Source organism: Oryzias melastigma, linkage group LG15 (genome assembly GCF_002922805.2).
Source record: "Oryzias melastigma strain HK-1 linkage group LG15, ASM292280v2, whole genome shotgun sequence".
In the NCBI taxonomy this organism is placed as follows: Eukaryota; Metazoa; Chordata; class Actinopteri; order Beloniformes; family Adrianichthyidae; genus Oryzias; species Oryzias melastigma.
In genome coordinates this window covers 2,900,009-2,912,707 of record NC_050526.1, presented here as the reverse complement: position 1 = coordinate 2,912,707, position 12,699 = coordinate 2,900,009, and the positions used below count along the sequence as shown (strand labels likewise).

General features: G+C 42.7%; 1 protein-coding gene across 10 annotated transcripts in view; it reads left to right on the top strand.

Annotated features, from left to right (window-relative positions):
• cep170aa (centrosomal protein 170Aa) overlaps positions 1-11,813 on the top strand; it is a 44,982-nt gene extending 33,169 nt beyond the window's left edge. For 2 of the 10 annotated variants that reach the window (XM_024296780.2, XM_024296779.2), the window contains exons 15-23: positions 1,375-2,925; positions 3,028-3,078; positions 7,422-7,692; positions 7,767-7,998; positions 8,233-8,400; positions 8,482-8,570; positions 8,656-8,749; positions 8,832-8,883; positions 10,071-11,813. In XM_024296780.2, the coding sequence (XP_024152548.1) occupies positions 1,375-2,925; positions 3,028-3,078; positions 7,422-7,692; positions 7,767-7,998; positions 8,233-8,400; positions 8,482-8,570; positions 8,656-8,749; positions 8,832-8,883; positions 10,071-10,387 (2,825 nt within the window). In that variant the 3' untranslated portion in view covers positions 10,388-11,813. Of the gene's footprint in view, positions 1-1,374; positions 2,926-3,027; positions 3,079-7,421; positions 7,693-7,766; positions 8,112-8,232; positions 8,401-8,481; positions 8,571-8,655; positions 8,750-8,831; positions 8,884-10,070 lie in introns of those variants that run through there. The other 8 variants (XM_024296788.2, XM_024296781.2, XM_024296787.2 and 5 more) reach the window with 6 other exon arrangements.
• The last annotated feature ends 886 nt before the right edge of the window (positions 11,814-12,699 follow it).

Sequence of the window (12,699 nt, the reverse complement as noted above, 5' to 3'; positions counted from 1 at the left end):
GGGGAGGGGTGCTGGGTTCCCACTGGTTCTTAAAAAGTCCTAAAAGCGTTGAAATTACGAATTTGGAAATAAAACCTTAAAAAGCCTTTAAAAGTCTTGAATTTTGATATCTGAGCCTTAAAAATTGTGCTGCTTGAAACTTTTCCATTTCATATTTCATGTCAGAAATTAAAAATGTTCAACTAAGATTATTTTTCATTAAATGATGTAAGCAAACATCGGGAAAACCATTTTTTTGCACCTAAACGCTAATTGCCCACCGCAGGTTTGAAAAAAAAAAAAGTAAAAGAAGAGCTCTCTTGATTAAAAGCTAGTTTTTATCAGAAATTTTGAGTAAGTTAATAAAATGGGAAATGTACTGCAAAATTGAGATGTATGGCCTTATAAAGGTCTTAAATTTAACTGGAAGAAACTTGAAGGAACTTGAAGGAAGGACACCCAGAGATAAAATGACACTAGCATCATAAGCAAATAAAGGATAATGTTTTAAGCTAACAATCCAGAGTGAAATGTTCATTGCAAATCCTATCATACCGGAAGTAGTTCAACCACATTTGTCTAACTTCCGAATCCACTGGAAAGTTCTATCAGTAGATTTTTGACAATAGAAGGCAAAGCACCTACAAGCCACGCTAAAGCTAACACGATAACGACCGACTACTACAGAATCAAAGATGGGCGGGGCTTTTATACTGGAGCAGCAGATCATGACGTGAAACGTCTGTGATTCACACCAGTTGACGGATCACAAAATTCAGCTGTAATACCTCGTTTCAACCTTTAGGAGGCAGCACACAGACAATTTTAGACTATCATTTAAGGAATTAAACAAGTTTATTTTAAACAGTCAAAAATGTGCCAGGAGACCGCACTTTTAAAGTTTCATTTATAGAGGTCAACAGACAAAAAAAATTATTTAGTGTTTGGTTACCCTTTAAAGACATATTTTCTGCAGCTCGGCAGGAGTTTCTAAGAAATTTACCTCTGGGTTTTGGGCGGCTAACGCAGAAGTACTTTGATATCCCAGCATTCCTTTGTTTACACTGTCCTGCTAGCTTACAGGATCTCGCAACCCAAAGCTAACATTAGTACTATCTGAGTTATCCAGCTGACAGTTTTGAGCCAGATACCAGCTCAGACAAAGAACATAAAGACATTACTGGATCTATTTGTCTACTTTGTAGACTTTGGCCCATCCATTTTAGTTCTCCGTCACATCCGAGAACTTTTTCAAACCACTGGTTTTCATCTGCTTTAAACCATCACGATTTGAATAAAGAAATACTCAGAAACACAATTGTAGTCTTAAAGTCTTTTATGCTTGTCCTCCATTGTGAGAGAAAAAAAAACAATAAACATTTGTTCTTTGTCTAGGAACTGAAGCCTTTGAGTCTGGAGCCGCCCTCACCAAAGGTGAATCTTCCTCCAGCTCGACTGAACGTAAATGCAGGACCCTCCCCCAGCTTCCCGTGGATGACCCCCAGTCCAAATCCAGCTCAAAAGCTGCCAGATCTGACATAGGGGAGAAGCAGGACACCGAGCCGCAGGAGAAAGAAAACAAGGGAGACGGCGAGTCTCCGATTCCTATGGAGGACACGGTGATGATCAGTAAATGTAAACAGAGTCCCGCCTCGTCTCCATCCAAGAGTCCTTACCGAAGCTCGGGTGGAACGGAAAGAAGGAAGAGATCAGAGGAGAGGAAAGGAGGAGGAGAAGAAGAGAAGGGTGGGAAACCTCTTGTCCGGCAGGGCAGCTTCACCATTGAGAAGCCCAGCTCGAATGTCAACGCTGAGCTCATTCCTCGCATAAACAGAGGCGCGAGTGGACGCGAGCGCAGTGACTCTGTGGGCAGCATGGACACTGCAACGCTGCTGAAGGACACTGAAGCCGTCATGGCCTTTCTAGAGGCCAAACTGAGGGATGAGAACAAACTGAGCCAGAAAAGTACCAAAGCTCAGGCTCCTGGACTCCCGTCTCGGACCGACTCCATCTCCCCTGAATCGGACGTGGACACGGCCAGCACGGCCAGTCACGCCGCTGGAGAAGCGGAGGGTAAAGCAGCAGCTGGCGGCATGCAGAAAAGGCGCTCTCTGAGCAGCATGCACCGAGAGAAGAGCAACATGAGCACCTCATCCAAGACCAGCACCTTAAACGCGAGCGCCCGTGAACGCTTGGAGAGGAAATCCAAGAGCCGAACGGCTGAAGCAACATCTCGAACTGATGCCCGCCGCTCTACTCAAGCGTCCACAACATCCTCTAGAGCTCAGCAGCCTTCTCTAGATCTCACTGACGATGATCAGACCTCTTCCTTCCCCATATCTGACATCCTTTCTTCAGATCAGGAAACCTATTCTGGACCTTTGGGGCACTCTGCACTCCGACGCGGCTCAGAAGATGTTCTCTATTCTAAAGCTGACAGCAGAACTGGTAAAACCTCAGCAAGCGGTTCTTCCAAACCCAGCCGGACTCTTCAGGCAGCCACAACCTCCTCCCTGAACAAGCAGGCCTCCCTGCCTCAGCCACGGCCCACCAGGGCCTCCCTCCTTCGCCGCGCTCGGCTCGGCGACACATCCGACACAGATCTAGCCGATGCAGACCGGGTTTCCGTGGCATCTGAGGTCTCCACCACCAGCTCTACCTCCAAGCCGCCGAGCGGTCGGAAGGGAATGTCACGGCTCGACTTGCTGGCTCAGCCGCGGAGAAACCGACTCGGCTCGATATCAGCTCGCAGCGACTCCGAATGCACAACCACGCGAAGCTCCACCTCCTCAACGCGCCTGTCCGCTGAGACCGCTCTACGCCTCGGCCTGCGCTCCTCAGCACCTTCAGAGAACAGACTGACTCCCAGGATGAGAGCCAACAGCGTTTCCAAACTGAACGAGGCCAAGAGTAAGACCACGACAGCGGGATACTGCTCACCCACAGGTGAGAACATCGCCGTCACCTTTCCTTTAATGTTTCATGTGTCTGTGCGTAAAGCTCTACACTGTGCTGTGATGAACTTATTCATTGGTTCTCATCATCCAGAGAGCTTTCAGCCTGAACCTGCAGCTGCTGATGCAGAGGAAGAGCTGATGGGTACTGTACCTGAACTGTAGACTTGTCAGATGCTTGTTGGCAGGTTCATTTGGTGTGTTCATGCTGAGGTGTGTGCGTGCATGTGAAGCCAGACCCGGATCACAGCACTGTAAATTTACCCATGATGCAGTGTTAGTAGGGCTGGGAGAAAGTGTTGAGAATAAGTCTTTCAATCTTAATTTGATTTAATAAGGATTTTTTTTTGTCCAAACAAGTTTTCTTAACTATGAAAAAACGTTTTCCCATAACTAGTGATTTTAAACTGTTTATAGCACTCTTAAAGCGTTAACTACAGTAAAAATCAGCAGGGGCGGGTGCTACACACACCTCTGACCTACTTCCTGTAGCTCACCTGACTCACGTCTGTGAGCTGCGGCTCAAATCTTGTGGGTTGTGACCAAATCTCGTGGGTCTCGACTCAAATCTCGTGGGTCGTGACCAAATCTTGTGGGTTGCGTCCAAATCTTGTGGATCGCGACCAAACCTCGTGGGTTGCGACTCAAATGGTGTGGATCGCGACCAAATCTCATGGGTAGCAACCAAATTTCATGGGTTGCGACTCAGATCTCGTGGGTCATAATCAAATCTTGTGTGTTCAGACTCAAATCTCCTGTGTTCCTACTCAGATCTCGTGAGTTGCGACTCATATCTCGTGGCTTGCGACAAAATCTTGTGGATCGCGACTCAAATCTCGTGGGTCGTGACCAAATCTCGTGGGTCGCGTCCAAATCTTGTAGGTCGCGTACAAATCTCGTAGGTCGCAACACAAATCTTGTGGGTTGCAACACAAATCTTGTGGGTCGTGACAAATCTCATGGGTCGCGTCCAAATCTCGTAGGTTGCAACATAAATCTCGTGGGTTGCGACCAAATCTCGTGGATCGCGACCAAACCTCGTGGGTTGCGACTTAAATGGTGTGGATCGCGACCAAATCTCATGGGTAGCAACCAAATTTCATGGGTTGCGACTCAGATCTCGTGGGTCATAATCAAATCTTGTGTGTTCAGACTCAAATCTCCTGTGTTCCTACTCAGATCTCGTGGGTTGCGACTCATATCTCGTGGCTTGCGACCAAATCTCGTGGGTTGAGACCAAATCTCGTGGGTTGCAACTCAAATCTCGTGGGTTGCAACTCAAATCTCATGGATCATGACCAAATCTTGCGGGTTGCGACTGAAATGTTGTATTTAGAGACCAAACCTCGTGGGTTGCGACCAACAACCATGAGCTGGGATCCGCAAGCCGGCTCATCGAAGCTTTAATCCAATTTATACCATAAATTGAACATCGGTGCACCTTTTGACATGGTGGATTCATTTTATCCCATAATATTATCCCCTAGCTCTCAGTAGTGTGCATTTTGTTGCTAAAGATGGCATTAAAGCTTTGATGAGGCGGCTTGCAGGTCACAGCTCACGGCTGTGGTTCAAAACCCACGAGATTTGGTCTCTACATACGACATTTGAGTCGCAACTCGAAATTTGGTCGTGATCCATGAGATATGTTCGCTACCCAAGAGATTTGAGTTGTTGTCTCTTGTAAAAATTAGCAGTAAATCAGTTTTTTGTCTTAAAGATTCGCAGTAGAGGAAAATCAACCCATAGATTTTAGGATTCCTTGTCACATCTTTTAATTTAGGTTCCATTTGAGCTGATAAAATCAGATTTGCGTTTTTAAAACCCAGCCCTTGGCTTCAGGAAATGACTTTAAAACATTTTTAAGAAGTTAAGCTGAGCTGTGATGACCTGGCTCTAACATGTTTTGCCTTCTTAACTTTAAATCCCTGCTTTCTAATTTATGGAAGAGCACTCATGTTTCCACCTGTACAACAGCAGAGCATAGTTTGTCTCATCATTAAAGCTGTTTGTGGCTAATTTAAAAGAGAAGCATCATTATTCTCTTCAGACATTTTCAGAGCTTTCATATACTTTCTTAGGCTGTAGATACAAAAAGCTTTTAACAACAGAAACGCTTTTTCTGCTTCTGTTTTGATGTGATGTTATCTTTGCTTTCTTTCAATCATTAACACAAACCTAACAAGTGTCTTAGGTTTTTGTTTGGCAGGTGAGTTCCACAACATCCCATGAATGTTAATTTTTATCATAATTGAGAAGAAAATAAAATAAATCCCATTAACTTCAATATGCTGCCTAAAGTTCACATTCACATCATTGATTTGCAAGCTTCTGAAATGAAGGTTAAACACTCGGTGGGGCAAAAAAGTAATTGTCAGTCACTGGTTCTGCACTGCCCTGCGACAGACTGGCGACCTGTCCAGGGTGTACCCCGCCTTCGCCCTTCAGTGGCCGGGATAGGCTCCGGCACCCCCGCGACCCCGAAAGGGAGGAAGCGGTCTGGAAGATGAATGAATGAATGAATGGTTCTGCACTTACAGAGCTGATTTTTGTCTGTAATGTTCATCATAGAAACACTTTACGAGATATAAAAGTGAAAGAAAAGAATCCAGGAAATCCTGTGGACTGATTTTTTTATTATTTATTTATATAATGTGCAGAAAATAGTATTCAACTTCTACAAACAAGTGAGTTCTGCCCTCACAGACCTTTTCCTCCCTCCTTTCTCTTGTTACCTATATTGACGGCTTCTGCTTAAGCACCTAGATTCTTTTTTTTTTTTTACATCATGTCTGTTACAGTTAAGATTACAGTCACATGTCCCAACTTGCATTTACTGCATATAAACCTAAATTTTAAGTTTTTCAGCAAATTTGGCAGGTGGCAACATGGCAGGATTTATAATCAGGCATTTTTACACACCTCACTTGGAGCCAAAAGTTTTAACAAGAAGTAAAAATATTACGGTGAACAGACGATTTTATGACATCGATAAAGCTATGGTCACATATACATCTGCGGGGACGGCATTGACAGAATCATTACAAATAGCTGCTGCCACCCAAATTGTCTGAAAATCGTTGATGTGGTCATGAATGTAGACGGCGGCTGTCTGGCCAACCGGTAGCCCAGGGCAAATTTTCCTCCTTCCTTGCACAATCGCGCACTGCTGGCACATTCTCAGCACACAAGAATATATATGCAGCGCACAAAGCAAATTGCATACTACTTCCATACACAGTTATACTATTTATTTAAAAAACAAATTTAGAAACTCGCGTAGAAGAACCAAATGTATCGTTAGCATGAACAAATGGCTCAGAAACGTTTTTTTGTTCACACGTTCACATGAATGGTCAAACAAGCTAATTCTTCTTAAATTTAAGATGCAAATATCACAAAAAAGAAGAAAAGAACCATAATTGACTGATATAGGGGTCTCCAAGGTCCCCTAAAATGTCTGATGATGATCAGTCGATTTCAGACTGCCACCTCCCTGCCCCCATGCTGTCATCCTACTGTCACCTCCCTGCCCCCATGCTTCCATCCTACTGTCACCTCCCTGCCCCCATGCTGCCATCCTACTGTCACCTCCGTGCCCCCATGCTGCCATCCTACTGTCACCTCCCTGCCCCCATGCTGTCATCCTACTGTCACCTCCCTGCCTCCATGCTGCCATCCTACTGTCACCTCCCTGCCCCCATGCTGCCGTCCTACTGCCACCTTCCTGCCTCAGTGCTGCCGTCCTTCTGCCACCCTCCAGCCACCCCACTGCCACCGTCTGTTTGCCAGGGCTGTTGACATGATCTGGGGACATCAATGTTCAGACATCAATCTGGCTGTCCTGGCCACCATGGGTTCAAATGGGGAGACAGCATTGATGATGCATCAAACTCATGATGGCATCGATAGCTTCACAGCAATTTCAAAACCTACGTATTGACAAATTCCGGTTGATGCTAAGAAGAATATGAAGAAGAAAGATCAATGTGCAGTCTTGGACGGCATGTTGTCTAAAAATTAGTGAATTGACAAAAATATAATCTGAGTTGCATGACCGGTCCACCTTTTCATAACCCCGGGCTACCAGACAGCTGGTGGCACTTGATGTGGACGGCCATCGTCCAGTCAGAACTGCTGCTATCGTCCAGCTGATATTTTCCTATCGAGACATCCCCGATGCCTGAGTGTTGCCGTCTACATTTATGACCACACCAATGATTTTCTAAAATTGGGAGGTGGGATGAAATCTTGAAGATTCTGCCGATGCCTCCCTGCTGCGCAGAAACATTTGTATTTGTGACCGTAGCATGAGGTTCTTACATTACAGATCTTGTTTGAAGGGGGACACTTTGCAGAATCAATGACTGCTCTGCTGTAGTGGCTGCCTAATTTGCATAACCTCACATGTGCTAACCCATTTATTACTATTACCTGAATTTGTAAAAGCGTTTACTCAAATATTTTCTTTCGTGTTCCTCCAATCAGTGTCCAGCAGCAGTCGGTGGAGGCGTTTGCCCCCGGAGTACGGCTCCACCTCCGAGGAAGAGTTTGGATCCAGCAGAAATTCCCCCAAGCACGGACCTCGACCCCACTCGCGGCCCCATCACCTGGTACCTCACCGCAGCTCCAGACTCGGCTCCACCACCAGCTCGGGCGCAGTGGCATCCGCAACCGGCGGAGCGGGGATCAAGTACCGCATGAAGGAGCAGGAGGAGTACATCAGGGACTGGACGGCACACAGCGAGGAAATAGCCAGGTATAGACGCCTTCATCCACCATGTTCGTTTGTGATTGTCCTGAGTCTAAAGAACTTTATCTGGTGGTTAACAGGTTATTCCCCTGTGTGCGCAGGATCAGCCAGGACTTGGCTAAAGACTTGGCTGTCCTGGCCCGCGAGATCCACGATGTGGCAGGCGAGATTGACTCGGTCAGCTCGTCTGGCACGGCGCCCAGCACCACTGTCAGCACGGCGGCCACCACGCCGGGATCGGCCATCGACACCCGGGAAGAGGTAGGCCCAGCACGTGCTGTGCAGCCGGACATACAGGAGAGCATGAAGAAGGTGCCCGATTTTTCTTCCTCTATCACGGCCTCATTGCTTCATCTCATCATTCCTCCTACTCCGCTGCTTGAAAAATTTTATTTGCTACGAGAGCTATTCATCCATTACATCTGGTACGCTTTTATCTTTTAAGTTGGCTTTACATTTTACATTTAACTTTGCTTTTCAGAATGCTCCGCCCTCTCATGACATGAAATCCATTTGTCGTTTAATCCTCTTTTTGTCTTCAATCAGCTGGTGGATCGAGTATTCGATGAGAGTCTGAACTTCAGGAAGATCCCACCTGTTATTTCCACCAAGAAGGCGCCAGAGATCAACGGTAAACCCGTGGAGCATCGGCCGCAAGCTCCTGACAGCGCAGAGCCCCGAGCCTTAAGGAGACGCACCTGGAATCGAGAGGAGGTGAGGCGGCCAATCCATGAGAATTTTCAGGATGTGCCACTAGATTTCCATCTGACATCATTTCTCTCTGGTCGTGTTCAGGCGGTGTTGGACAGCTTACTCATACATTCAGTGTCTCAGCTCTCAACCAAGATCAGACACTCTGTCGACAAAACAGCAGGAAAGATCAGGTGAGTACACAAAAAGTGATTTTACAATCCCCTAAACTATAATTATTTTTAAAAGTGATCCATAAATCCTGTTTTCTTGCTCCAGGATTTTGTTCAAGGATAAGGACAGAAACTGGGAAGAAATTGAGAGTAAGCTGAAATCAGAAAGTGACGTACCACTTCTTAAAACCTCAAACAAGGTAGTGAACCTTCGAAAGATTCTTGAACAAATGTCCAAAAAAATCTTGGATTTTTCATCATTATTTTTTCTTGTTTCTTCAGGAAATCTCCTCCATTTTCCTTGAGCTGAAAAGAGTAGAGAAGCAACTCCAAGGTAAGCAGAGGACGCACTAATATACAAATATTAGCTGAAGTGATTGGTTAGCTGATCAAAACTGTCTTTTTAACATGTTCTATTTTTGATGATTGAGTACATATGTAAAGAAAATTCAGCTCAAAGTTTCATTTTTGAGTATTTCTTTATTCAATTGTTGTGAATCAGGAGCAAAAAAAAAAACGCAGTTTGATTTGCTGGGCAGGAAACAGGCTCTCATTATGGGGAGGGGAAGAGAGGCGGGGTTGCACAACTCTGTGGCAACTTTCTAATGAACGACTGCTGCTCTGCTTAAAAAACTATCAATCATTAGCTAAGTTTCCATTACACAGATGCACAAAAATTTATTAAAATGTAGAAAAAACACAAATTCCTAATTACCATGTTTTCATTTATGCGAATAAACGCAAACCAACTCATGCAATAAGTCATTTAAAAACATGGCGCTTGATGTGAACAATACTTTAGATTTACAGCAGATACATTCACATTTTTGCTACGGCACTGGCGCTCATCATCATCTATCAAAGGAGACGTCGGCGTCTGATTTATGAAGAGATTTTGGGAAATCATGTGGATCCAACAATTCCACATGACACGGTCAACTTTTGATGAGCTGCGTGATGCTGTGGGACCTCTTGTGGTGTCCAGTTATTGATCACATGACTCATTCAATTTGAATAAAAGTGTTTCCATTGCAGTTTTGAAAAATTTCAAAAAACCACCTCCTCCAAGTGCAAAAACGTGTTTTTTTTTTTTGATAAATGTGTTTTTTCAATATTGTCGTGTTTCTATTTATGATCACAAATCCAATTTGTACAATTTCATAGTCAATGGAAACGCAACTTCTGAAGCTTTATTCATAAAAAGCGCCTTTCATGCGTCACAGATCAAAACGATGCAATAAAGTCACATCTTTGAGATCAAAATGTATTGAATTGAAAACAAAATGTAAAGTCTTAAGAATAAAACTTCATAGTTTGCAAATGACAATATAAAATATTTTCTTTTCATGGATCAGAGTATCTTCAGTATTGTTTATCTTAATAAATAACCAGATAAGTTTATCTAAAAGCTACATTAAAAAGGTTTGTATTGAGCCGCTTCTTAAAAATGGAAAAAGACGTCTGGATGCACCATTTATGTGACACAAACGCTAAACTTTCCCGATCTTCTCCACGTCTCAGTGATCGACGTGATGGTAGATCCAGACGGAACTTTGGACGCCCTGGCGAGCCTCGGCCTGACCACCCCGACCACTCCAACCAGACCGACGTCTGCTAAAACGTCCCCCACCAGCCCGGGATCGGCCCCTCCAGCCAAAGAGCCTCTGCCAGAAATCTCTTGTGGACCTCGGAGTTCAGCAGCCTCCTCCAAGGGTCCAGCTTCTTCTTCTGAAGTGAACGCACAAGGCGTCTGCGCGGGTTTGGGCTTAGCGGGAGTCGGAGGACTGCCCTTCAGCCGCATGCGACCGAGCGGCGAGGAGGCGATCGCACAGAAATGAGCAGCACCTTTACAGGAAACTTCTAACAAGCCTGAAAAAAGAAAAAAAATGTTTTTAAAAAATACAGCGGCCATTCTGACAGTTTTATTACTCAAGTATAATTACTTCTTTGCGTCACTCTCCAATACTCGACTGTTTCTTGTACATATCAGCCACCATAGGTCCTAACAAACTGACGATAACTTCTTTCATGCTTGCTATCCTTCTTTTTGCCTTCTTCACGTGTCTGGACCCTTCCTGCACTAAGGACATGCCTTAAGAAAAACCGTAGCAGCTGATCTCCCCATGCAAGAGTGTCAAACCATAAGCTTTGATTTTAAACCCACTGCAATAATTGATATGCTGCAAAGAATGTTCTGTCATCAAGGAACCACTGACATGCTTTAAGCCCTGAAATGTTTAGTTTTTCCTGTGTGCTCCTGCTGCAGTAGCATGTACAGGTTACAGGGATGCTTCTCACTAGAAAACATGTTTTGGAGCCAAAAACAGGACTTTTTATCTCTTTTTGAGTCATGAGAAGTTTTAAAGTTACAGTGAAAAATTATGTTTGTATTTGTTTTGTTTTATACGTTATTTTTTAAGTTCCTAATTGGCTGTTTTTATTTTTTTTTTTTCATTTTACTGTTAAAGCTAAATGTTTAATAAGACAATTTTAAACTTTTTAGGGATTTGCTTTAGCAGATTTGTATTTTTTTGTACACAAAAACGGCTAAAAATCATTTTTATGAAGGTGCCATGAAACAAAGCAGCCTACAAAAAGATTTATTGATAAAAAAAATGTTTTTTTTTATTATTTTCACCCTTCGCTTTATACGTTTTCATTGATCAGTGTAAATACTAATCTTCTTTTCCAGTCAGGAGGAAGCTCCAATCTCCATTTTCCCTTAAACTTTGATGCCTACATTATTTCCTAACCTCTCTGCAGAAGTCTGTGTCTAGACTAGAGTAAGACTACGTAAAGACGGTGTATTTGTTTCTAGAAATTAGTGGATTTAGGTACCAGAGTAAGTGTTCGTTCCCTTCTCATTCAACGTTTATTCTTTTGCCTCAAAGTGCCCGTATTCACTCTGTAAGGGCATTATTGATGAAGGTTATCACAAACATGTTGCACATCAAGCTGGGGGAAAATGAAGTAACGGTCTGCGTCGGGTGATGCTATCGCCTGATTTCAGACGTCTGAAGTGATTCTCCGTCAATGAAGCCTCTAAATATTTTTGTCTCATGTTTCTAAGGAAAGCCTGTGAATGCTAGGTACATGTTTTCTTTTTGTTTCATCAGATCAGTGTTGTCATTTGTTTTTCCTATTTTTGTAAAGAAATTTTACCATTTTATTTATTTTTGTTTTGTGGATGTTTTAATGCATTTTATATTTGAATATCCACGTTATTGGTAATAAAACGAGCCGTTTCAGTTGTCGTCAAGAGAATTTGTTGCTTTTTTGTTTGCAAACGTTCACATCACAAACATACAGATCCTTAAAACTCACATTTGAATATTATAGTGTATGAATTGTGTGCTAAAACTCAAGTTATTGCGTGTACTTTCTGTATTTATAAACATTATAGAATTGAAATATTGAGCTAAATATGCCCGATAGGAAATAAATGAGAAATTTCTCAAATCCTTCAAAAACTTTGTGCACTTTGAAACTTGTGAACTTCCACATACTTTAAGTTAGATACACCATTCAAACTTTAAAATGTTCAGCAACCACTGGGTTTTAAAGTAATTTTGAATTTACAACTTTTATTTTAGGAACATTCTAGCTGTTTTTGGCTAATTTAGACATATTTCTAGTTTTTTTTTTTTGGCTAATTTGGAATTTAGCTAATATCTTAGCATTATGCTAGCTGTTTTTTGGCTAATTTAGATATTTCTCCAGTTTTTTTAGGCTAATTTGGAGTTTAGCTAATATATTAGCATCATGCTAGCTGATTTGGCAAAATCAGACAAGTTCCAATTTTTTTTAGGCTAATTTGGAGTTTAGCTAATATTTTAGCATTATGCTAGCTGTTTTTGCAAAATTAGACATTTTTCCATTTTTTAAGACTAATTTGGAGTTTAGCTAATATATTAGCATTATGCTAGCTGTTTTTTGGCAAAATCAGACAAGTTCCAATTTTTTAGGCTGATTTGGAGTTTAGCTAATATTTTAGCATTATGCTAGCTGTTTAGATCAAATTAGACATTTTTTTCCATTTTTTTTTTTTTTTTTGATTTGACACTTAGCTAATATTTTAGCAATCTTTCAGCTTTAGCATTTTCACATATCAGCTTTAGCATTTGACTTTCAGTTTCTGCCTTTTTAGCTA